Below are 25,226 nucleotides of genomic sequence, written 5' to 3' on the forward strand. Positions count from 1 at the left end.
TTTCCCAATATTTCGGCCATTTGGCCTCCATATTGAGTTTTTTCTGTGCCTTCGCTTCCATTGGTGACAACCATCTTGGGGTTTTCTTTTCTAACAAATCCTTATATCTTATCCAAACATTAAACAATGCTTTTCTAACAGTATGATTGTGCTGGTCCCGGGGGGGAAAGGTACTAATACCGTATCCGAAGTTCAGTCCAGAGTCACTAGCAGGGTAGACGATCACTAGATGAGACGCGAGGTCCGAAACAGGGAGCCGGGCGGGGGAGCAGGAACGCTGGTAGGGCAGCAGCAGGAAGCCAGGCGGGTAACAGGAACACTGGTAGAGCAGAAGCAGGGAGCCGGGCGGGGAACAGGAACACTGGTGGATCAGCAGCGGGCAGCCGGGCGAGGAACAGGAACACCGGAGAGTCAGGAGCAGGAAGCCGGGCGAGGAACAGGCACACCGGGAGTGCAGATCTAGGTCTGGGTAAAGCAGGTACTCCACAACGACATTGCTCCCGCAACCTGGGACCGGGCTGCCTGACCTTTATCTTCTTCTAAGGCCGGGGGCGGTCCCGGCCCCCAGGAGCCCCGCCTCTCCTGGCCTTAAGGCGAGCACTCCTCCTGGGAGAGACCAGTTCCCTTCGCCTCTCTGCCCTAAGCCTCTGCAGTTCAGGAGAGGCCGAAGGGGTACTGGGCCCCGGGGGAGGCTCACCTGTAGCCACTGAGTCCTCCAGCACCTCTGGGGCCAGAATGGTCTCACCTGGTGCCTGCCCCTGAGGATCTGGCACAGGTGCAGGCTCCTCAGCATCTAGGCCTTGCCCCAGTTCAGCCGGCCCTGGAGGCGGGGACTCCTGTGCCGGCTGGGATTCCTCTGGTTCACTCTCAGACTCGGAATCCCAGGCCATCACAATGATTTTTAATCGCTTTATGTACTTTTACCTTATCATACCACAAATATGCATGCCAGCCAAATACATTATTGAAACCTTCTAAATCCAACACTTCACTCTTTTCAAGAAGCAGCCATTCTCTCAGCCAGCAAAAAGCAGCTGATTCATAATAAAGTTTGACAAAAAGCAGCTGATTCATAATAAAGTCTGGCAAGGCAAATCCACCTCTTTCTTTAGCATCAGTTAATATCTTAAATTTTATTCGAGGCTTCTTGCCCTGCCAAACAAATGTAGAAATATCCTTCTGCCACTTCTTGAAACAATCCATCTTGTCCAAAATTTGCAATGTTTGAAACAAAAATAACATCTTTGGCAGCACATTCATTTTTATTACAGCAATTCGGCCTAACAATGATAACTTCAAATTAGTCCATACTTCTAAATCCTTTTTCACTTCAATCCAACATTTTTCATAATTATCTTTAAATAAATTCACATTTTTAGCAGTCATGTTAACCCCAGCCAGCTGCTCCAGCCTCACCTTCAAGACAACATAGAGAATGCTTCATTTGGGGCTAGCTGCTTGCAAAGCTCTCTCAGAAGGATTCTGGGTGCTCTGCAGTGGTTTTTTTTTCTTCTAAAAAAAAAAGTTTAGGAGTACTTTCATTTTCCTACTCATATTGAAATACTGCCCCTCAATGAGGCCAAACTTAGATCCACAAAATGTTTAGGGGTATGCGTACCCCTGCACACACCCCCCTGAAAAAAAGCACTGATGCTCCGTAACAATCTCCAGGGACTCTGGGGGCTTTGGACTCCTGCTTCCGCTATGAGGAGGAGGACGTTGGCTATCACTTGTTAACTCCAGGCTAAATTGGGGGGGGGGGACAAAGCAGACTCCATCATGTTCCCTGTCCCAAGATTCCTCAGCCAGAAGGTACAAACCTGTAAGCCAAGAAATTGGATATTACCTGTTGGTAAGTAACACAATTCAGGAAATTCAGGAGAGAAATCCCCATTGTATTTCACATTTTAACCATGTTCATAAATTGAAATTCTGCTAAACCACAGAGCCTAGGACTTGCTGATCAGAAGGTCGGTGGTTCGAATCCCAGCAACGGGGTGAGCTCCCGTTGCTTGGCCCCTGCTCCTGCCAACCTAGCACTTTGAAAGCACGTCAATGTGCAAGTAGATAAATAGGTACCGCTCCGGCGGGAAGGTAAACGGCGTTTCCGTGCGCTGCTCGGAAGCTGTACGCTGGCTCCCTCGGCCAATAAAGTGAGATGAGTGTCGCAACCCCAGAGTCAGTCACGACTGGACCTAATGGTCAGGGGTCCCTTTACCTTTACCTTTAGTTTCCTATAGATTTCTGATATGCCACTCAGAAGTTAAAAGACAACCTACTCTCAGCTTGGGAGAATGGGCCTCTAATCCACTCCTTTGACAATAATTTTAAATTCCCTAATTATTCTCTCTCCCAGTTTCTGGGCCCAATTTAAAGGGCTGGTTTTGACCTATAAAGCCTTAAACAGCTCAGGATGCAATCAATACCTTAAGGACCACCTCTCCCAACAAGAACCGCAATCATTGTCTGCGGTCCTTCTTTGTGTGCAAGAGGCTTGGAGTGTGGCAAGATGAGAGTGAGACTTTTCTGTGGTGGCTCCCCACTTGTGGAACGCTCTCCCCAAGGAGGCTCGCCTGGTACCTTCATTACATATCTTTAGGCACCAGACAAAAATGTTTCTCTATAAACAGGCCTTTGGCTGATTAACAGTCTGCAGCTTTTTAAATTGTTTCAGGAGAGTTATTGGCTTGTTTTTGTTTTATTATGTATTTTGTGTTCTTGTTTTGTATCTTTATATTGTGAACCACCCTGTGATCTTCAGATATAAAAAAAACAATCAATCAATCAATCAATCAATTAGAATAATTAGTTGTATCAGCTGCCTCTCTAGTCATGTACACCAAAGGTTAGCATCACTGTATATATATGAGTCTCACTCGCCTTGTCATGGTGAGTGGGCTTGCACGTTCCTATGACCCTTGTGAGCGAAGCCGTCACGAGTCTCGTACTCCCAGCAGGGTCACCCAAGTTGATAAGGTCAAAAGGGAGGAGTTAGACATAGAATGATCCAAGAAGTCCTTGACGGCAGAACAGGTGGATGATAACAAGTAGTATGTTACGACGATTGTGAAGGCGGATGAAGGCTGCAGCAGACAGGAATCTACTGATTGTTGTGATACTCATGTCATGGCAGTGGATACAGATTCAATCGAGCTCAAGAAACAAGGGAGAAACGTGCTAGGAGGAAGACACGCTTGGCAAATCCACACCATGATCAACTCCTGCCCGGAAACCAAGGTCCCCACTGTGGAAGGATGTGTGGATCCAGAATTGGCCTCCACAATCACTTAGGGACTCATTGTTCAAACCGTGTTTATGGAAGACAATCTGACTCGGCTACGAGGGATCACCAAAGAAGAAGAAGGATCTATGGTACTCTTTCTGTGGGAGCATGCATTCATGAACTCTCTTCTTCAGTGCCTGGTCAGCTCAGCTGGTTAAAGCATGGCGCTGATAGGGCCACGGTGGCATGTTTGATCCTGATGGTGGGGTAGTGGAATCTTTCTGCCTTGCAGGGGTTGGACTGGATAATCCTGGGGGTCCCTTCCAACTCTACAGTTCGCCCTGCACAATTCATATCTGAATGGTTTCACAGTCATCTGTGCTGCGCCAGCCTGGGATCTTGAGGTGCTGCCCTTGACTCCGCTGGCTGGGGGGCCTGGGTACGGGGTGCCCCTGGAGAGAATTCCCCTCCCACCTGGGAGGCTTCCGCTGGCAAGGTGGGTGTGCAGGTGAATGCGGACAGGAAGGCTGGTGATCTCTCACTGCCCTGCCCTTCTCTTCTTTAGAGTTTATGATTTTCAGTTTTATACATATCAGTAATTTTACTATCATTTTAACATTTCAAAACTTGACTTCCCCCTCTTTCTGCTGTTCATTAAATTTATTTATTTTTACGTTTTCTGCATATCTAAATGAATGAATTTGCTAATCTATTCAAGTACTTTAAATATATACAGTGGTACCTCGGGTTAAGAACTTAATTTGTTCTGGAGGTCTGTTCTTAACTTGAAACTGTTCTTAACCTGAAGCACCACTTTAGCTAATGGAACCTCCTGCTGCTGCTGCGCCGCTGGAGCATGATTTCTCTTCTCATGCTGAAGTAAAGTTCTTAACCCAAGGTAATATTTCTGGTTTAGTGGAGTCTGTAACTTGAAGTGTATGTAACCTGAAGCGTATGTAACCCGAGGTACCACTGTATACTCTTATAAAACTGCAGGTTATTACAATGTTTTTATCCATTTACAGTTTATTTGTAAATCTCCAATAAACCATTTCCATTCTTTTATAAACAGTTGGTTATCTTGCTTTCTTATTTTCCCGGTAAGTTTCGCCATTTTGGCATATTTCATAAGTTTTTGTATCCATTCTTCTTTCGCTGGGAGGTATTCTTCTTCTTTCCATTTTTGGGCAAGTAACTTTCTTGCCCATCCTCACAACTGTTGGGAAAAAGAACCCCCGGGGATAAAAACATGATCAAAGACTAGTATATTTGTATTCCAAACTTTATTTGAATCTGTTATGTACTGAAGTTCTCACCCTGGGCTAGCAGGGGGATACTGTAGATAGTTCAGGTCCACGTATGCTAATAAGGGGTCGAAAGTGACGTTCAATGATTGGATAGTTACAGAAAATGGTTACTGTTGCGTCATAGTGGAGCTCTATATAAGCAGGCTGGCTGAACCCTTCAGTTCTATTCTGTTCTGGCCTGTGAATAAACAAGAGCTGTTTGAAGAATCACTGTGTTGTCTGATATTTTCACCCACAACTTAACAGAATCCATACAAAAATTATTTTCAAATTTATTTATTTATATATTTGGAATTGTGGGGAGGGGGGAACTGGGCGTGGGAGGGGGGGTAAGAGCTCCGCTCGAGCTGCTGGTCTCACTGCTGCCGTTGCCTGGAAGAGAAAAGAAGAGAAAGGATTCTTAATATTTTAATTGATTATTATGCTGATAACCCATCTTTCTGCTCCCTCCGCCCCACTGCCAGATTTTCTCTGGCCTCCCTGTTCCTGAGGAAGAAAGATCAACACTCACCATCCACGTTGTTATCGGTGGACTCCATCCCCTGGTCGCATGGTCTCACAAAAATCGATCTTATCTTCACCTTCTCCTTCTTTCCGTCTTTCATGATGTTCACCTCCTCCTTCCACTCATCTCCTTCCTCCTCCTGGCAGACCAGGGGATGTATCTTGGGCAACCGGCAGCAGGAGACCAGCAGCCAGCGAAGCCGCCTCAGATTTTGGAACCTAGGGAAGAAGAGGAAACAATGAGGAAATGGGTTCTAGAGATCTCTGTGCTGGATTTGGGGCACCTGGCAGCTAAACCTCCCCTACGTTTCAGAAAAGAGGAGAAATCCTACTTACACTTGAGACGAAGAGAGTCTCTGCAATCTCTCCCACAACATCTCTGATCTCCCTCACTAGCTATCCTCAAATGGTTGCTCTTCCCAAAGTGCTCAGCCAAGTCACTCAGCAGGGGGACGTGTCACAATGGAGGACGTGACCTCCTTACTTTAGCTATCTTGCTTAATAATAAGGGGCATTGTTCCCCTTCACAGTCACTTTTCAAATCTATCTTTCAGTGGGTTAAGCGGTTTTATTCCATTTATTTAGAAAAGATCAAGGAGCTGGCTTCATCCAGCACGGTGCATTTCTGGACAGGACAGGAAACCCCTTGCAAAAAAACCCTTTTCAGCACGGCGGGGTCACCAAAGGAAAGCACTCCTGGCCTCGACTACGGCTGCTGTTTCTCACTTCATAGTTCAAAATAACCCCTCTCCACGCCCTGTAGTAATCTGTCCCATGTCAGGTTTTCTTTTGTGAATGAAACAAAATGGTTTTAACTAGTTTTTAATTCATTCACAAAAGAAAACCTGACATGGGATTCTGATCAAGGTTTATAGACAATGGGTGAGACCTTTATTGATCCTTTTTGTAAGTTATTATTAGTAATCAAGAAGGGGTTGGAGTGGGAAGCAGTTTTGAATATGAAACTGGTGGGTGGCTGTCATGAGTTCAGATCCATTTCATAGAATCATGGAAATTTAGAGTTGGAAGGGTGCCAAGGGTCATCTAGTCCAACCCCCTGCAACGCAGGAATTTCAGCGACAGCATCCATGACAGATGGCCATCCAGCCTCTGGTTAGAAACCTCCAAGGAAGGAGAGCCCACCACCTTCCAAGGGAGTCTGTTCGACTGCCAAACCGCTCTTAGTGTCAGAAAGGTTTTCACGAATGTTTAGTCGGAATCTCCTTTCTTTGAACTTGAAGCCATCTGTTCGAGTCCTCCTGTCCAGAGCAGGATAAAACAAGCATCCTCCCTCTTCCATGTGACAGGCCTTAAGATAGCTGAAGATCTCCTCTCAGTCTCCTCTTTTCCAGGCTAAACATATATTGCAGTGCTTCAAGAGTGCAGTGCTTCAATATTGCAGCGCTTCAAGAGACTCAAAGAGCAGGCGAGGGACAACTGAAGGAAGAAAAAGGAGGCTACACATTATTCTGGAAAGGTCTATCTGAACAAGAACATCGAATGCATGGGATAGGCTTTGCTATCAAAAACGATCTTGTGAAGCTCCTGTCAGAAGTCCCTACCGGCATAAATGAGCATCTCTCAACCCTTCGAATAAAACTCACCAAAAAACAACAGGTTACTATTATAAGCGCTCATGCACCAACACTGGATGCCGATGAAGGCATTAAAGAAAAATTTTACTCTCAGCTGGATACCATCCTATCAGAAGATAAAATTATTCTCCTGGATGCAAGAGTTGGGCGAGATTTCTATCTGTGGCCTGGGACTATTGGGAAAGAAGGAATTGGCAACAGCAACCAGAACGGAATCTTACTTTTGACAATATGTGCAGCGCACAAGCTTGTTATTACCAACACACTCTTTTGACAGAAAAATAAATTTAAAACTATGTTATTGTCTGTGCTAAAGATCGCCATGATGTGCTCCTCACCAGAGCTATGACGAGCTCTGACAACTGCTGGACAGATCACGACTAATACGCTCCACAGTGGCTATCAAGATTATACCTCAATGCAAGCTTCAAGGAAGGAAACCAAGGTGCAAAATGAACACTCAAGCCCTTCAAGATCCAATTAAGCGGGATTGCTTCCAAACGACTCTTAAGGACCATCTGCTTTTGGAGTTCTCTGATAAAATCGAGGAACACAGGACCAAGCTAAAAACATCCATTATTGCAGCCTGTGAACAAACTATTGGATACTAAACCAAGAAACACCAGGACTGGTTTGATGAGAATGACAGTGAGATTGAGTGCATGATTGACAAGAAAAGGAAGGCCTTTCAGATCTGGCAAAGAGATAGAAACTGTGCCACTAAGAAAAAAAATCTATGCCAACGCTAAAGCTGAGGTTCAGAGAAGAACCAGAGAACTAAAGAACACCTGGTGGATAAAGAAAGCTCAAGAGATCCAGCACTGAGCCGACACTCATGATGCACAGAGTTTCTTTAAAGCCACAAAGACCATGTGGACCGGCTGCTTGGACGAGTGAAACTGACCACATGTCTCCTTGATCCTTGCCCATCCTGGCTAATAAAAGCGAGCCGGGAAGGGCTGGGCAATGGGCTCTGCGGTGTGGTGAATGCTTCCCTATGTGAGGGAGCCTTCCCAGACCCGCTGAAAGAGGCGGTAATTAAACCGCTTCTTAAAAAAACATCTTTAGACCCAGCCAATATGGCCAACTATCGCCCAGTCTGAAATCTTCCATTCTTGGGCAAGGTGATTGAGCAAGTGGTTGCTGAACAACTCCCAAGCACGCCTGGAGGATGTGGACCATTTAGATCCCTTCCAATCGGAATTCAGGCCTCATCATGGGACTGAAACTGCCTTGGTCACGCTGGTCGATGATCTCCGGTGGGCTAGGGACAAAGGTGAGAGCTGTTTCCTAGTTCTACTGGATTTCTCAGTGGCCTTTGACACCATCGACCATAACATCCTTCTGGACCATCTAGAGGGGCTGGGAGCAGGAGGCACTGTTATACGGTGGTTCTGCTCCTTTCTCCTGGGCCGTGTCCAGAAAGTGGTTTTGGGGGATGAGTGTTCAGACCCCTGGGCTCTCACTTGTGGGGTGCCTCAGGGTTCCATCCTCTCCCCCATGCTTTTTAATATCTATATGAAGCCGCTGGGAGAGATCATCAGGGGGTTTGGGCTGGGTGTTCATCAGTATGCAGATGACACCCAGCTCTACCTCTCCTTTAAATCAGAACCAGTGAAGGCGGTGAAGGTCCTGTGTGAGTGTCTGGAGGCGGTTGGAGGATGGATGACGGCTAACAGATTGAGGTTGATTCCTGACAAGACAGAAGTACTGTTTTTGGGGGACAAGGGGCAGACGGGTGTGGGGGACTCCCTGGTCCTGAATGGGGTAACTGTGCCCCTGAAGGACCAGGTGCACAGCCTGGGAGTCAACTGCAATTAATCCAGAATGCGGCAGCTAGACTGGTGACTGGGAGTGGCCGCCGGGACCACATAACACCAGTCCTGAGAGATCTGCATTGGCTCCCAGTACGTTTCCGAGCACAATTCAAAGTGTTGGTGCTGATCTTTAAAGCCCTAAATGGCCTCGGTCCTGTATACCTGAAGGAGCGTCTCCACCCCCGTCATTTAGTCTGGACACTGAGATCCAGCGCCGAGGGCCTTCTGGCAGTTCCCTCATTGCGAGAAGTGAGGCTACAGGGAACCAGACAGAGGGCCTTCTTGGTAGTGGTGCCCCCCCTGTGGAATGCCCTCCCATCAGTTGTGAAGGAAATAAGCAGCTATCTTATCTTTAAAATACATCTGAAGGCAGCCCTGTTTGGGGAAGTTTTTAATATATAATGCTGTATTGTTTTTAACACTCGATTGGGAGCTGCCCAGAGTGGCTGGGGAAACTCAGCCAGATGGGTGGGGTATAAATAAGAAATCATCATCATCATCATCATCATCTATGGGCCAATAAATCATGGCATATGCCCCCTACGCTAAGCAAACGGTATCACACTATTAAGATAAAGAAGCTATTGCACTGCGCTGGAAAGAACATTACCAACATCTCCTTAACCGCAACTCCCCCGTAGCTGCTGAGGTCCTCTCACAAATTCTGCAAAAACAAGTTAGAGATTAGCTTGCAGTATCTCCAGATCAGTGGACCTGATGGGATACCTGCCGAAATCTTCAAGGTGGGCGGAATTGGACTTACACAACAACTTCACAAGCTCATCAAAAAAATATGGGAAAGAGAAGAGATCCCAGCAGACTTTAGAGATGCCAAAATTATCAATCTTTTTAAAAAAGGTGACAGAACTGATTGTGGAAACCATCAAGGCATCTCATCGAGGCAGCTAATAAGCTGCGGCCGGCAAAATTCTTGCAAGGATCTTAGCAAAACGTCTCTTAACAATATCCGAGGTGACCCTTTCTGAATCCCAAAATGGTTTTCGGCCTTCTAGGGAGACAGTGGACATGATTTTCACCACTTGACAGCTTCAAGAAAAATGCAGAGAGCAAAACCAACCCCTGTATATGGTGTTTATTGACCTGACTACGGCTTTCGACACTGTAAATTGTAATGCCCTATGGACTGTCCTTCTGAAAATTGGCCGCCCAGATAAATTTGTAAACATCATTCGGCTCCTCCATGATAATATGACATCAACAATCGCAGATAACAATGGCTCTCAAAGTGAACCATTGACAGTGGGATCAGGTGTTAAACAGGGTTGTGTTATTGCCCCAACTCTATTCATTATTTTCATTGCCATGATCTTACACTTTGTCGAAGGCAAACTCCCCACCAGAGTAGAAATCATATATCGAACAGATGGGAAGCTCTTCAATCTGAGCAGGCTGAAAGCAAAGAGTAAGGTTACTGTAACTTTCACCATAGAGCTTCAGTATGCTGATGACAACGTAGTGTGCGCACACTTAGAAGATGACCTCTGAACTATCCTAAATATATTCGTAGAAGCTTACGAAAAGCTTGGCCCATCGCTCAATATCCAAAAAAACCAACGTGCTGCACCAACAAGTACAAAACAACCCCTCTGCAGTGCCACAAATCCAACTCAAGGGTATAACATTGGAAAGTGTCGATCACTTCTCCTACCTGGGCAGTTATCTTTATACAAGGGTCAACATTGATGCCAAAATCCAGCATTGCCTGAGCTCTGCGAGTGCGGCTTTCTCCCAATTGAAGTGCAGAGTGTTTGAGGGCCGGGACATTCGCAGGGAAGCCAAAATGCTTGTTTACAAAGCTATTGTACTACCAACTTTACTGTATGCTTGTGCAACATGGACCACTTATACATGCCATCTCCAACTCCTTTAAAGATTCAATCAACGGTGTCTCTGAAAATTTTTACATATCATTTAGGAACAAGGGTGAACTAATGTCAGTGTACTGGAAGAAGCAAAGATCACCAATGTTGAAGCAATGATTCTTCAACATCATCTTTGTTGGACTGGTCATGTTGTGCAGATGCTGATTATTGTCTTCCAGAGCAACTACACTATTCCAAACTTAAAAATGGAAAGTGTAATGCTGGTGGGCAACAAAAGAGGTTTAAAGACTCTCTCAAGGCAAATCTTTAAAAATGTAGCATAAACACGGACATCTGGGAAACACTGGCCTTTGAGTGCTCCAATTGGAGAACAGCCTTTACCAAAGGTGTCGTGGACTTTGAAGACACTGGAACTCAGGACGAAAGGGAGAAGTGTGCAAGAGGAAGGCACGCTTGGGAAACTCTCACCGGGATCAATTCCTGCTAGGCAACCTATGCCTCCACTGTGGAAGAACGTGTGGATCCAGAATTGGCCTCTACAGTCACTTACTGTCTCACTCTTAAGACCGTGTTCGTGGAAGACAATCTTACTCGGCTACGAGTGGTTGCCAAAGATATATGAGTGCAAATGAAAGTCCATAATCTTTAAATTCAATCTGTGTAAACGGTGCAATAAGTACTTTACAGTCAGAATCTCAGCTGCCTTGATGTATACACAGTGGCGTAGCATGGGGGTGCAGGGGGGGGCCGGCCGCACCGGGTGCAACATCTGGGGAGGCGCTCGCACTCGCAGCTCTCTGCCCCTACCTGGCTCACTCACTCTCTCTCACTGCAGTGCTGGCTGTGCGAATCCGATCCGAGCCGCTGGGTCGCCACCCTCTGTGGAGGGGGTGGGTGCCAGGCGTGCGGTGCGGAGAGAGAGCAAGGGACTATCTGGGGGAGGGACAGTGCAGCGGCCGCCCAGCGCAGCGCTGAGCGCGGGAGAGAACCACACCAGACCAGACCAGGCAGCAGCAAGAAGAAGCTGGCAGCGGCGGCAGGTTAGGAGTTAGGGGGCACAAATTACTTGCCTTGCCCCGGGTTAGGGGGCGCAAATTACTTGCCTTGCCCCGGGTGCTGACAACCCACGCTACGCCGCTGTGTATACAGAAGAATGTGAGGAATGTCTCTGTGGTAGGGATGTTGTCAGTGCCTTTCTGGAAGGATTAAAGCTTTATGCATTGGTATTACACGAAAATCCCTTGGAACAGGACCACCAGTTCATACTCTCTCAGGAATCAGCAGCTAATGCAGTATCAAATATACTTTAGGCTAGAAATATTAGTGAGCTGAAAGGACATGTCTCGTTAAAGAAAAAAGGTAGAAGGGGAATTCACTCCTGTGCTGGATCACCTTCCACCTAAAGGGGTTGCTAGAGCATGGAAATCATCTTTTGAGACAAGATGCTCTCCAAACTTCCTCCAAAGCAAGATCCCTAGGTAATATATTTGGCAAGAGTAGGATAATATTTAAAATAACTGGCATATTCAAAGGCTTCACAAAGGAGATTTGCTAAACTTTAAACACTGAACAGTGCAGATCTGTGATTCTTCCATTTTTATCTGAATGAATAGGTTTATTGTCACCGTTCACAAGTTTTTACTTCTATTGTTATTTATTAAAATAATGTTTTCCTTAGGCTTCTAGAGTGGATTACAAATAGAGTAATAAAAGGCTTTTACATGACACAGAAGGAAAAAGGAATTGAGAATGAGGAAAAAATAGAAGTGTTATTAGATGCAGACTTCTGCAATGGAAACAGATTCAAGGAGAAAATGAACCGAACTGGTGGCATCTCTGCTGAGCCATTGGAGAGTCTAGCCTCACCCTTTTCTCTGCTATTGCCTGATGGAGAATGGCTCCTTCCCGATGACACTTGAGGGAGGAACTTATTGGAGCTGGTGTCTCCACAGACTCAGTGGAAGGGCCCCGCAGCCCCACCTCTTCCTCTGCTATAGTGTGATGGAATAGTTGTCCCCAAACGCATAGTGGCAATGCTTACAAAAATCAGTATATGGAAAAGAGTTTTGAAAGCACGGTAGCCTCTCATTTTGTCACAGTCAAAAGCTCCTTATGCACTTAGTTAATGACTATGACAACCTTAGGGTCATGAATTGCAATGGGTCTACTCTGAGTAGGACTGGCATTGGATACAACCCTTTGTCTTGATAGGCTTCATTCTTAGAGGATATGAGAGCATATTCACCCTGCTCATGGTAGCCAGTTTGCTCCACGTTTCAGCAAACACAAAATGATGATGGTAATAATCCTAATCCTAAAAATAATTTTATTATTTTATTCCACCTGACTGGGTTGCCCCAGCCACTCTGGGCAGCTCCCAACAGATGATTACATATTCAAAAGGCAAGTTGACCCACTTAAGGGGTGCACATGTGTGAAAGTCTGCTTCCATGCATAGACAGGGAACACGCATATGGGCAGGGGGTGTTTAATGTCTCGCACTGATCCAGCCATTAGGCTTGTGTGTAGCTCAAGTGAAGAAGACAAAAATCTGGCGATGCCAATTCGCTGTTTGGGGGTGGGTGGCTGGATTTAGGCTCTGCTCGCACTTCTGTTTACTGTACACACAATGCATTTCCAGTGCTGGCTTTTGAATCTTTGTTCACGCCACGTTATCTAAAATACATACGTATCCTGTACTTTGTGATAAAATACTACTGTTTGGTGCATTTTCCCTCAAAGAAGCTTCACAATGATTAGCCATTCCACACCGTGAACACCTTTGCATAATGTGCAGACACTCCCATCCCATCAACACCTCCTGGTGGTGTGCACAAAACAGAAATGAATCTGACACTAAGGAAACCTTTGCGGATGTGAATAGCTAGAGGGGAAAGAGCTGTGAAACATACCTGGGGGGAAACAACTTAACTGAGCTCTAAGGTGGTAATGTGAGTTTTCCTCACCTATTGCCAACTATCCGACCTGTGCTGTTGTCATGTCTTGATGGTTTTGGACCAAAATGTCAATGACCGATCTATGTCCTTAAATGCCTGGAACCTCTAATTGTAACTCCCAGGTGCATGCATATGGGTGCTCATGGAAACGCTGCTGTTTATATGTTTGCTGAAGGAAACACCAGTGTAACAAATATATACCTCCAGCAATCATAGTTCCCTCAGAAACTGTAGAGCTGCCAGTATTCACCAACCATTAGCTAAAATCTCTCTAGTATTTTGCAACCATCTGCACCTGTAATCTTCTAAAATTTAGTAATAAAAAATACTTAAAGTAGGCATGCAAACCTATGCCATATATTTAGCAGTGATCTGTCATTTCACCTATGATTTAATTTAGTGCCAGCTGGAAGTTTTGCATCCTGTGACATAGTTGAAAGGAGCTGACAAATTGCCTTTAGTTCCCACATCAATTTGTACCTCAGCAATTCTTGGTTGAACAAAGACATGTATAGAAATGTGCTTGCCTTTCCGACCCATCCTGCCTTCTTTAAAAGGCAACCAGGCCTTGCACAAGAGCAAGCCCTAACTTTGTTTGCATTCCTGAATCTCAAAAAGGCCTGGGGAGATCCCATGGTGATAACAGTCTCATTCTTCGGGACAATAAATCACAGCTGGTCCCTAGCCATGTCTGGCAGAACTGATCCATGACAGCACCGAGAATGACATGATTCAGACCAGTGCATGCCCAGGAAGTTGAACAGATCGGGGATTACGGGAAAAGGGTTTGCGTAAAAAAGTGAAGTGCGGATGCAACAAATGGGTGTTTGGAAGCACTTCTATCAAGCCAGTCTTCTAGTCAGAGAACCAAAAGTGGCTGAGGTTCCCTGACAAATGTACACTTGGATGCCGCAAACTTTGACTTTTTTCCTGAGCAGCATGTGGAATTTCCCTTATTCCTCAACCTAGCCGAAATTAAGTCTCCAAGGCTGCAATTGTCTACACGAGAGCAGGCCCCGTTCAACTCAGTGGGACTTGGGTTGACATGTATAGGATTGCATTCTAAGTACAGTACAAGGAGTGGTTGTCTTTCTTCATTATCATTCCTTGTTTTCTTGGACCTTTCACTCTATTCCACCCCCTTTCCTTTCTTCTGTATCTCCCCTACAGCCGAAATTCAGATAGTACCCTACTGGTGGCAGGCATCCATTTTGTTTTCCAATATATGATGGTGTTCTGTAAGTGAAACTAGTATGTTGCAATTAATATAAATAATAATAGTGCTGTATGAAATAGTGCTGTATGGCTATAAAGGGAATATAGTGATTCTGGCCATATGCTTCTGATCGTTACTATGAATTATAAAATAATATGTAACACATAATAATGTACAGTTAAAGTAATGTTTTTATTTTCAGATGCCTCATTACTTCATATCTTAGAAGTCTACTCCTAAAGTACTGAGAAGTTAATTGCAGGAAATAGCTCAGATGGATTTGAAAGCAGCTTAATCCTTCTGGATTGTTGGAAGTTTTGACTTTTATTGAGTATAAAACTTATTTAAAATCACATTAAAGCCCCTTCATAGAAGCTTCTTGAAACCGTACACACATAGTCTCTTTCTTAAACAGTGAGTAGTATTGAAAGTGGCTGAGGTAAAAAGCAAACAATACAGGGAGGCAACACAGAAACGTATTTATTCTGGTCCAGCAGAAAATACTCTGGTCCAGAACTAGGCCTAATGTAAGTGGGAGCAGATGGCTGTAAACAGTGCCATTTGACTATCTTCAGTGCAGGCTGAATTTAGTCCCAGAATCGCCAAAACCTCTCAAGAATCTCTAGCAAATCAAAGAATGTATTATATGTAGTACACATGTAGCATGGATGAGAAATACAAAGCACTCATGGCACATGAAAGAAAAATGCATCTCCCAGAATAAAAATACAACAAAAAGTCCTAATTGGTAGTTATTAGCATATAATAATCAGTATGTAAATAGGAGGGGGTAGAAACCTGTTTACATGGCATTACTCAAGTGGGTATTATTTCCTACGTGATTCAATTTAACGATTTATCTCAGGTGGATTTATCAATGGGCTGACATGTTTAAAACATGATTGGAGACCCTCAGCTATATCTTTCTGGCCCCAACCTTTTGTCTGTCTCACGCAAGTCAGTGGGACTCGCTTCTCCCCGCCACCTGCTTCCATTACAAGCATCTTACTTTGGTGGCACACCAGACCTAGCGTGTGCTAGCACTCAGCCATCAGCCACTGGACCTGTTTCACTGTTGGGTGCAGCTTGGAATATAAAGAGCACTCGAGAAGAGGAATGGTGAGCAATACCTTTCGCTCACCTCTGAATAAAAACCTAGGAAGGCCTGTGTTGCACATCTGGAGGCATTTCAGAGGCCTGTCTAGCCCAGCCTTGTTTCCCCAGCAGCCAAGCAGATGCCCATGGGGAGCCCTCAAGCAGGGCACGATCCCACAGCACTCTCCCCACTTGTAATCCCCAGCGACTGGTATGCAAGCACACAGTGCCTCTGATACGGGAAGTAATATGTAACCCTTATGCCTGGTGGTTGATTCATAGCCTAACCCACACTGGTGGCTACAACTGCATCTTATGGCAGCAAATTCCGTAGTTTAACTCTGCCCTGTGTGAAGAACTTCATTTTGTCCTGAGCCTCCCACCTTCCGGTTTCATGGGGTGACCTCAGGTTCCAGTAGAATCATAGAGGGGGAAGGGACCCCAAGGGGTCATCTAGTCCAACCCCCTGCAAGGCAGGAATCTCAACCTCTGCTTAAAGCCTCCAAGGAAGGAGCGTCCACCACCCGCCTCTCATGGGAGCCTGTTCCACTGTCAAATGGCTCTTACCATCAGGAAATTATTCCCAATTTTCAGTTGGAATCTCCTTTCTTGTAACTTCAAGCCATTGGTTTGGTCCTGCCCTCTGGAGCAGAAGAAAAGAAGCTTGCTCCCTCTTCCATGTGACAGCCCTTGAGGTATTTGATGAGGGCTATCCATCTCCTCGACCTCCTCTTTTCCAGGCTAAACATACCCAGCGCCTTCAGCCATTGCGCATAAGCCTTGGTCTCCAGACCTGTCTCCCTGTCTACTTTCTCAACACCAGACATAACTTTATGCACCTTCATGTTCATAAATTACATGGTCAGGAGAAAAAGGCACTCTACACATGCCCAGAGACCTGAGGAAGCGCAGAGCTTTCACGCAGCAACAATCAAGCAGCCCCTTGTCTTCTGAGAAACTAACCTAACCCCGAGTCGACTCTCCCCTTGGGCCGCCCGGAGCCCCGGCCATAGGCGCCGACTCCATGGGGCTTGAGGGGGCCCGAGCCCCCTCAAAAATTCGTTTGGGGGGGCTCAGCCCCCCCAATAATCTCGGGCGGCGGTGGGCGCGTCCGCGGCTTTTATAGGGCGCCGGCGCGGCGGGGGGCGCCGGGCCGGGGGAGGAGGGCGGCCGGCCTGTCTCCTTGGCAACCCCATTGAGCAGCGCCGGCTCCCCCGGGAGGGCCATCCCCCAGCGCCGCCGATCGCCAACACCGCCGACGCTGTGGCTGCCCGAGCCCGAGCCTGAGCCCGAGCCCGAGCCTGAGCCCGACCCCGAGCCTGAGCCCGACCCGGAGCCCGAGCCCGAGCCCGTCAATCAGTCAGTCAGGAAGGAAGGAGAAATGGGGAGGGAGACGAGGGAGGAAAATTGCGCGCAGGGTGAAGAAAGGAGAAGGGCGAACGAGACGAGCTTCCAACCCAAAAAAGGGCTGGAAGACTGGGAGGATGCAGGATCGGGAAAGAAAGCGACGCCTTCCCCGCCCGCGACGTCGCCCGCTTGTCATTGGCAGCGCAGCGGGCGCCCAGAGGGGCTGGGCACCGGCGCAGGGCCGCTCCGCAGCCGCGGAGGACAGCTGCGCGGCTAGCAAGGTGTGCCGCGTAGAGCGCGGCCCTTGTGTGGCCCGGTGGCCAGGCAAGCTCGGGCGGGGACCCCCATGCGAATCCATAGGCGCCGACTCCATGGGGCTTGAGGGGGCCCGAGCCCCCTCAAAAATTCGTTTGGGGGGGCTCAGCCCCCCCAATAATCTCGGGCGGCGGTGGGCGCGTCCGCGGCTTTTATAGGGCGCCGGCGCGGCGGGGGGCGCCGGGCCGGGGGAGGAGGGCGGCCGGCCTGTCTCCTTGGCAACCCCATTGAGCAGCGCCGGCTCCCCCGGGAGGGCCATCCCCCAGCGCCGCCGATCGCCAACACCGCCGACGCTGTGGCTGCCCGAGCCCGAGCCTGAGCCCGAGCCTGAGCCCAAGCCCGTCAATCAGTCAGTCAGGAAGGAAGGAGAAATGGGGAGGGAGACGAGGGAGGAAAATTGCGCGCAGGGTGAAGAAAGGAGAAGGGCGAACGAGACGAGCTTCCAACCCAAAAAAGGGCTGGAAGACTGGGAGGATGCAGGATCGGGAAAGAAAGCGACGCCTTCCCCGCCCGCGACGTCGCCCGCTTGTCATTGGCAGCGCAGCGGGCGCCCAGAGGGGCTGGGCACCGGCGCAGGGCCGCTCCGCAGCCGCGGAGGACAGCTGCGCGGCTAGCAAGGTGTGCCGCGTAGAGCGCGGCCCTTGTGTGGCCCGGTGGCCAGGCAAGCTCGGGCGGGGACCCCCATGCGAATCTAAGACGGGAGAAGAGGGCAGAGCAAAGGGGGTCCCTTCCCCAACCTCCGGCTCTGAGACTTCCCTGAGCCCCAGAAAAGCGAAAGGATTTTCTCTTCTTCTTTTTTTATAAATATTTTATTAAGGTTTCAAATACAAAGTTAGAAACATACACTGAAGAAAAAAGTAAAAGAACAAGAAAAAGAAAAAGGAGAAAAAGGAGAAAAGAAAACCAACCATTCAACACATTTTTTATATAACTAACTGGACTTCCTCGCATCTCCCTTACCCTGCATTCTTTATAATAAAGATATCAGCAAATTATTACCTTGTTTCGTACCTTATTTTGTACTTTTCAAATACTATACCTCTAAATTTAACATACTTTTCATCAGTTACTTATATCTTAAATTAAACATAGTATTACCTTAGATTTTGACCTTTTCTTACTTAAAATATAACTTCCTGTTTCCCAAATCTAATTGCTGAAGCTATAGTTTCCGAATCATGTAAATTTTTAACATTCATACAACTTATATTGTTTTTGTAAATAGTCCTTAAATTTTTTCCAGTCCTCTTCCGTTGTTTCTTCTCCCAAATCTCGGATTCTGCCAGTCATTTCAGCCAGTTCCATGTAGTCCATCAATTGCGTCTGCCACTCTTCCAGTGTGGGCAAATCTTGTGTCTTCCAATATTTTGCGATAAGTATTCTTGCTGCTGTAGTTGCATACATAAAGAAAGTTCTATCCTTCTTTAACACTTTCTGGCCAACAATGCCCAAGAGGAAGGCCTCTGGTTTCTTGGGAAAGGTATACTTAAATACCTTTTTTAACTCATTATAGATCATTTCCCAGAAGGCCTTCACTTTTGGACAAGTCCACCAGAGGTGAAAGAATGTCCCTTCAGCCTCCTTACATTTCCAACATTTATTATCAGACAGGTGATATATTTTTGCAAGCTTGACTGGGGTCATGTACCACCTATAAATCATTTTCATAATATTTTCCTTCAAGGCATTACATGCCGTGAATTTCATTCCGGTGGTCCATAACCTTTCCCAGTCCTCAAACATGATGTTATACCCAATATCCTGAGCCCATTTTATCATGGCTGATTTGACTGTCTCATCCTGAGTGATTTTCTCTTCAACCTGCCCTCCATCCTCTTGCAGAAAACTCTTTGCCTGCCCTGCCCGTATCTCGTTTTTGCTTTTTAATTCCACACACGCACCCTTCGGACTTCGTGGCAATCGGGCGCACGGGTGCGTTTCCTAAGAGAGTGAGGACCCCCGCCTCCTCCCCACCTGCTCCCTCGCCAGCCAGCCAGCCGCGCGCCCTAGCCGGAGAGCCCCGGCCGTCCCCGTCGCGCAATCGGCTGGATCTCCCTTCAGCAGGCCGTGCTCACAACTCGGCCCAGGGACCCCCCAGCAGCGGATCTCCGGCCCAGCTGAAGAATCCGGCAACAAGCCCCCTCCTCCCCAATCGCTCCGCCGAAATACGCTCCAAAACCCCCCAGATAGGCCACCAGCCGCCAAGTCTAGTGGCGCCCTGAGCGAGGGTCTCTCCCCAACACCGCCACCTCGAACTGCGTTCTCCCGGCTACCCGAGCGAACCAGCGGCAGGACCCCGGTATGGGCCCCCCCAATATTTTTTATAAGTCGGCGCCCCTGGCCCCGGCTCAGGTTTGGTGCGAGAAGGAAAGAGGAATGCAATGGCTCTCAATGACTCGCCGCGCCCCTTCGAACCCGAAAGGCGGAAATTCTCACGGCGGGCTGCCCCCGCCTGCGCGCGCCTCTTTCTTTCGGCTGCCAAGCGCGTCCCCGCGCCCGGGAGAAAGGCCCTGGCAAGGCGGCGGCCAGTTTATTTCCCAGCAAAAATCGGGGCGCGGAGGAGGGAAAGAAGCGGGTTCAAAATCCGCTCTGGGAAAGTTTTGGGTGAACTGCGAGAAGTTTGTGGGGCGGTTTTTTTGTGCGCTTTCCAATCCTGCAGGAAGTCGAGGATTTGCAGCCTCCTCCTCCTCCTCCTCCTCCCCGTGCAAAGCATTCCAAGCCGCGTCCGGAGGAGGCCGAAGCGGGACCCGCGCAGCCCCCTCCCCGTCCCGGCGTGCAGCGCGAGCGAGGGCGGGCGCGGGTCTCTGCCTGCGCTCCCGGGGCTCCGCCTCCTGCTCCTCCTCTCGCCCCCGGCCGGGCCGTCCGCTTTGGGTGCGCGGCTGCGAGGCGACGCGGGTTTTCCGAGCGGGATGGCGCGCGGTGCGGGGCGGGCGCTGCTGGGCCTGGGGCTGCTGGCGGGTCTGCTGGCGGGGCTGTGCGGCGGCGCCATGGACGAGTGCGCGGACGAGGCGAGCGCGCGGGCGCAGCGCTGCATGCCCGAGTTCGTCAACGCCGCCTTCAACGCCACGGTGGCGGCCACCGACACGTGCGGCAGCCCGGCCGAGGAGTACTGCGTGCAGACGGGCGTCACCGGGGTCACCAAGTCGTGCCACCTGTGCGACGCGCAGCAGCCTCACCTGAGCCACGGCGCCGCCTTCCTCACCGACTACAACAACCAGGCCGACACCACCTGGTGGCAGAGCCGCACCATGCTGGCCGGCGTCCAGTACCCCAACACCGTCAACCTCACCCTGCACCTCGGTGAGTGAGCGGCTGGATGGCCTCGCGGGGCCTCTCCGCCCGCCGCGCACGCTCTTAGCTGCAAGGGCCTCGGGGCCGCGCGCGCGGCTGCTCGGTGGAAGGTTCCAGCGCCTGCCTGCCTGCCTGCGGGGCGGGCTCCGTCCATTGTAGCAGCAGCAGCAGCAGCAGACTGAATGCTTTTCGAAGGCTGCTGCCGGAGTGGGCAGGCGATGGCTGCAGCCGGCGGTTTATGCCTTAGAGCAGTTCCTTCCAAACTTGAGTCTTCAGCTGTTTTGGGACTACAACTCCCATCATCCCTAGCTAGCAAGACTGTGGTTAGGGATGAAGGGAATTGTAGTCCAAAAGCAGCTGGAGACCCATGTTTGGGAAACTGGTTTAGAAGTACTGTCTCCAAGATAGGAGATTCTGTTTCCTTATTAAGGCTGATTGCGGTTGATAGTTCTGCCTCGTGCAGATTTGTTTAAACACACTCACGTGTGGTCATTGATAAGGACTACCATCGCATCTTTGGCAGTGCAAAGTATGTCCTCGCTTGGGAGTGTTGCTCGCCAAGTCCAGATTCCCAGAGCGATTATTCAGCACAGAGGGAGAAGTTGCTTTGTGGATGCTCCCAGCACATTGCATAGCGTGAAAATAAGTTTCCAGGCGAGGCCTCGACAACGACTTGGGTGACCCCTGTAGTTTGCACAGAGAGGGGGGAAATACCTCCTTTTGCTCTGCCTCTCCCATTGGGGAGAGGAGAGGATTCCTGAGGTCTGGGGCAGGGCTCAGGAGGGCATGCTGGGGTTCAAGTGAAGGAACATGCACACTCACAGTCAAGAACATGTGCAGAGTGCCTTTACCACATTTGGCCCTTGTGAGAATCCTCCCTCCTGACCAGAGGGCAAGTCTGTTAGGTGTTACTTGCTTCTGAACTTTCATCGCTGACATTATTTCGTGTAGCCAGACACATTGCCTCTCCTTGCCTTGCTTAATAACCTAGCTCCATCACCTCCCTCCCCGCAAGTCAAACTGTTGGATTTCTAATAAATAAGGGATGTGCTGCAGTTGTACTGTCTAAAGTCCTGTGCAGACATTGTTTTATTTGGTGTACTCTTTAAACTGAATCTGTTGGAGCTAAGAGGGTGTCCATGCTGCAGCAACTTGCTATGATTTTAATTTGTTGTAGTGACATTCTTTCTCCCATTCCCCAAGATCCCCAAGTTTCATTTTATTTATTTATTCAACTTGAGTTAATTGTATAGACTGCTGGTTGCGTATTGTTCTCCATTGTTTTTTAAAAAACCTCCCGCTGCAGGTGTACAGCAGCCGGTACAGCCCAAAGTGTCACCATACTGTAGAAATGTTCGATATTCTACTAAGTTTTGTATATGCTGTAAGCTGCCCAGAGTGGCTGGGGAGACTGAGCCAGATGGGCGGGGAATAAATAAAAAAAAAATACTATTTTTAAGGAAGCACTGAAACAGCAGCCTCTCTCCCCTGGTTAAGAGAGGCATCTGGGCATGTCTTAACTCGTTTTGTCCATTGGAAGAGATTATTGGTGTAAATGGTAGCATTAGTCATTGCCAGGCCTGGGCAGTAATGCAACGATTGCCCAATATCAGCAGCTGGCCTCTCTCCTTTATCGGATAAGGCACATCATGTGTTGTGTACCTAAGGCTCAAGGCAGATATCAACACTGTACTTTCTTTACATTCATCTTCACACCAATAAGAGGCGAGTTGCATTCTCCTCTGTTTTTCGAAATGAGGAGCAGAGTTGAGTGTGAGAGATGGCAATGAAGTTTGCTGGTGGGTCCATGACTGAGCTGCGTCTTGCCTTCCAAATCTGAGGCAACTGGTCTACCCACTACTAGTCTCCAATTATTACTCCTAGCATTGGATTACCATTGTTTCTTGGGTTGGACTACAACTCCCATCATCCATGGTCACTGGTATTGCTAGCTAGGGATGATGGTAGTTGTAGTCCAACAACAGCTGCAGACCCAAGTTTGAGAAACACTGGATTCGATAAAGGGCATGTGGGAATCTTGTCTTTGCAGCTGTGGTGACACAGCTGCAGCCTAGCCTGTCCGTCCCTTCCTTTTGTCACATAATCATTCCAAAGGGACATTCTTCTTGTATCCTACAGTGGCTTGGTGTCCCCCCCCCCCCACAATGGCATATCTAAGAACACAGGAGCTTGCATGAGTTGCATCCTCATGCACATTTAATGTGTTTCAAAGCTTTTCAGGGGCACCAGTACAACGGGGCGGGGGGGAACGTTCCACGAACTGCTATGAGCTTAATATTCAGTATGGTGAGAGCAGAGAGGCGGTGTCAAATGAGAGTGCGACTTTTGCAACATTTTCAGCCCACTTCCATGCTTGTTTTATCATAAGTTATGTTCACTGCGCTGGGTGGAAGTGTGGTCTAGCACAACAGCGTTCCTGACTCATTTGAAGTTTGAGGGGTGCAACCTAAGCAAACTTAATACCAGTCTGTTCCCTGAATCTTGCAGAACCTTCTCTGCTTACAGACAGGGTGATGGCGGGGAGAGGAGTCTTTCAAGTTCACACCACCTGCCTTTTATCCTTTTCTGCTTAAGGGAACACCTGCAGGCAAGGTTCTTTTGCCACCTGCTTGCATTTATGGCTAATTGGAACTTTGTGCCTGAACTGGCATCGTAGATTTCCTTGACTAGACAAGAAACTTCATTACCTGCTTCCTTTTATGATCATCCATTAGCAATTTCTTGCATGTCTGGCCTCTGCTTTATTCTTAGAGCAGATTTCATGACTTTTCAGGTTGTTTTCTATAATGTAATAATTTCCTCCTGCTCCTGCTTCCTGTACTAGTGGAACTGAGCATTTTCCTTTTTCCATACAAGGACTTCCCTTTCCTCTCCTTATCCTTCCTGTCCCAGCCCTTTATAAATGTGGAATGAATTTTTTCCAGGCTCCTGGGAGGCCAGAGGGACATTGCTGGAACAACTCTTGGCTTGGGGCAACTGGCTAAAATGTTTCAAAATGTTTTAAACGGTTTTAATTTTGGTTCCTCTGTTTTGTTTTTGTTGGGTTGGGGTTGGTGGTTATTTTAATTTGGCCATAACTGTAAACTGTTTTTAATTATTATTATTATTATTATTATTGATTTATGGTATAAGATATTTTGTTTTTTAATGTTTGAAGTTTTATTATGTTTTTATATATACTAAGCTACCCAGAGTGGCTGGGGAAACCCAGCCAGATGGGTGGGATATAAATAATAATAAAAATTATTCTTACGGTATTTCCTTATCCCTCTGCTTAATCCCACCCAGTCTTCTCATTGACTTGTGTCGGTGCCAGCAAGGATCGTCTTCACCTTCACAATTCCTCTTCCAGCGGAGAAGCGGAAGCCCTGGTCTGGCTGCTAGGCTTAGGGTTTTTCAGGTTAAATATTGACTGACTTGGTCCACTTGACAGGCTAGTGCATAATGAATGTAGGAAAATTAAAACAACGGCTTCCCAAAGTGGAAAAGGGGGAGTGAGGAATGTGCACAGTATAGAGTTCCATTTTGCCTTCCATATATCTGGGGACTTTGAATAAACACTTCAAAGGAGTGTTCTGTCTCAGGGTTAAATTGTTGCTTTGTGGTGGTCAAACATAATTTAAATAGGTCACAAAGCAGTTTCACAGTTAAATCTCATCACACGCAATGCAAAAAGGAAATGGGCTGTCTCCAAGTGGTAATAAATTGTAGGAGGCTGATTTCGGCAACGTTTTAGCAGGTTATTCCTCACTGGATTTGGCTTTTCTTTGGTTTGCTTTGAACAATGTGTGTGGTGGAGCTGGGATTTTGAAGCCTGAATGCAAACTTAAAAGAAAAAATGAGCTGGTATCTGTAATGACAAAGTAATTTGTGGGGAAAGCTTTGGACACTTTCTGGCTACAAACAATTGAATGTTTGCACACCTGTGATGCAGTAAGTGTAAATTTGGAGGGTTTTTTGTTTTTTTTTGTATAACACAGTAAATGATGATTAGTGCAGGAATGAATGAATAATGTGCTTATTCAGCATTTCCTTTGTAGATATACACTTTTTTTGTCTAGGCATTTGGAGCAAATGCTTCAGGTTTGGGAAAAGAATGTGTGAGCGTCTGCTGTGACTGTAAAACAGAAAAATGCTGAAGGTGGGAGATGTGTCACAGCGGAGGAGCTTGTCTTGTTTGAAAGGGAAAATGGGATACATAAAACATGGTGGTGCCTCTCATTTCACTAACTCTTTGCTGGTTGATGGTTATGTATAAAATTTGGACCATAAGAGGATGCTAGGGGAAACGCTCTGTCAGTTTATGGGTTATTTGCTTTGAACAAGAATTATCACTATCCACTGCTGGAAGGAACATGTAGAAATAACTTTCCACTCGTCAGTCATTCAGCTGTTTGAACTGAATTTATAATTGTGGTAGCTTGCCAGTGTTGCCACTTTGACATTGTCTAAAGACAACAACCCAGCAACTACGACAAAAACCCACCAGCTGCTTTTGATAGCAGTGTTGTGTTTAAAGTTCTGTGAATGGTCAGTCATTTGCTTGAGTTGCGTAAGAAGGCAAGGGCTCTCTGTGTGTAAATGGGCGGAGGTGTTTCTCAGGTGTGGAGCTGTTTGGTGTTTGTGGGAGAGAGGCACTAACCTGTGTTAAAATGTGGATTTAATATGCTGTTTCTTTCTATGCACCCTGTTTG

At 47.5% G+C, this 25,226-nt stretch overlaps 2 protein-coding genes across 2 annotated transcripts in view; one reads left to right on the plus strand and one right to left on the minus strand.

The window, feature by feature from the left end:
- Nucleotides 1-4,774: 4,774 nt before the first annotated feature.
- On the minus strand, nucleotides 4,775-5,813 carry LOC308586614 (uncharacterized protein). The gene is made up of 3 exons (XM_081193360.1): nucleotides 5,371-5,813; nucleotides 5,042-5,253; nucleotides 4,775-4,902 (listed from the first exon to the last, which is right to left on the minus strand). Exons 1-3 carry the CDS (start codon nucleotides 5,409-5,411, stop codon nucleotides 4,811-4,813), a joined length of 345 nt encoding a protein of 114 aa, XP_081049486.1. The 5' UTR covers nucleotides 5,412-5,813; the 3' UTR covers nucleotides 4,775-4,810.
- Nucleotides 5,814-20,152: 14,339 nt separating this feature from the next.
- Nucleotides 20,153-25,226, plus strand: part of LAMC1 (laminin subunit gamma 1) — a 138,569-nt gene continuing 133,495 nt past the window's right edge. The window contains exon 1 of the mRNA XM_081193275.1: nucleotides 20,153-20,520. Within this exon, the coding sequence (XP_081049401.1) occupies nucleotides 20,208-20,520 (313 nt within the window). The 5' untranslated portion in view covers nucleotides 20,153-20,207. The remainder of the gene's footprint in view (nucleotides 20,521-25,226) is intronic.

This window comes from Podarcis bocagei (genome assembly GCF_964188305.1).
Source record: "Podarcis bocagei genome assembly, chromosome: 5".
NCBI lineage: Eukaryota > Metazoa > Chordata > Lepidosauria > Squamata > Lacertidae > Podarcis > Podarcis bocagei.

What these genes read in the sequence shown, in the direction of transcription:
- LOC308586614 (XM_081193360.1), bottom strand. Translation starts at nt 5,411, where the DNA reads ATGTTGTGGGAGAGATTGCAGAGACTCTCTTCGTCTCAAGT. An exon ending in AGACTCTCTTCGTCTCAAGT is followed by an intron (nt 5,254 to 5,370) that starts GTAAGTAGGATT and finishes CTTCTTCCCTAG; the next exon opens with GTTCCAAAATCTGAGGCGGC. An exon ending in CACCGATAACAACGTGGATG is followed by an intron (nt 4,903 to 5,041) that starts GTGAGTGTTGAT and finishes TTTCTCTTCCAG; the next exon opens with GCAACGGCAGCAGTGAGACC.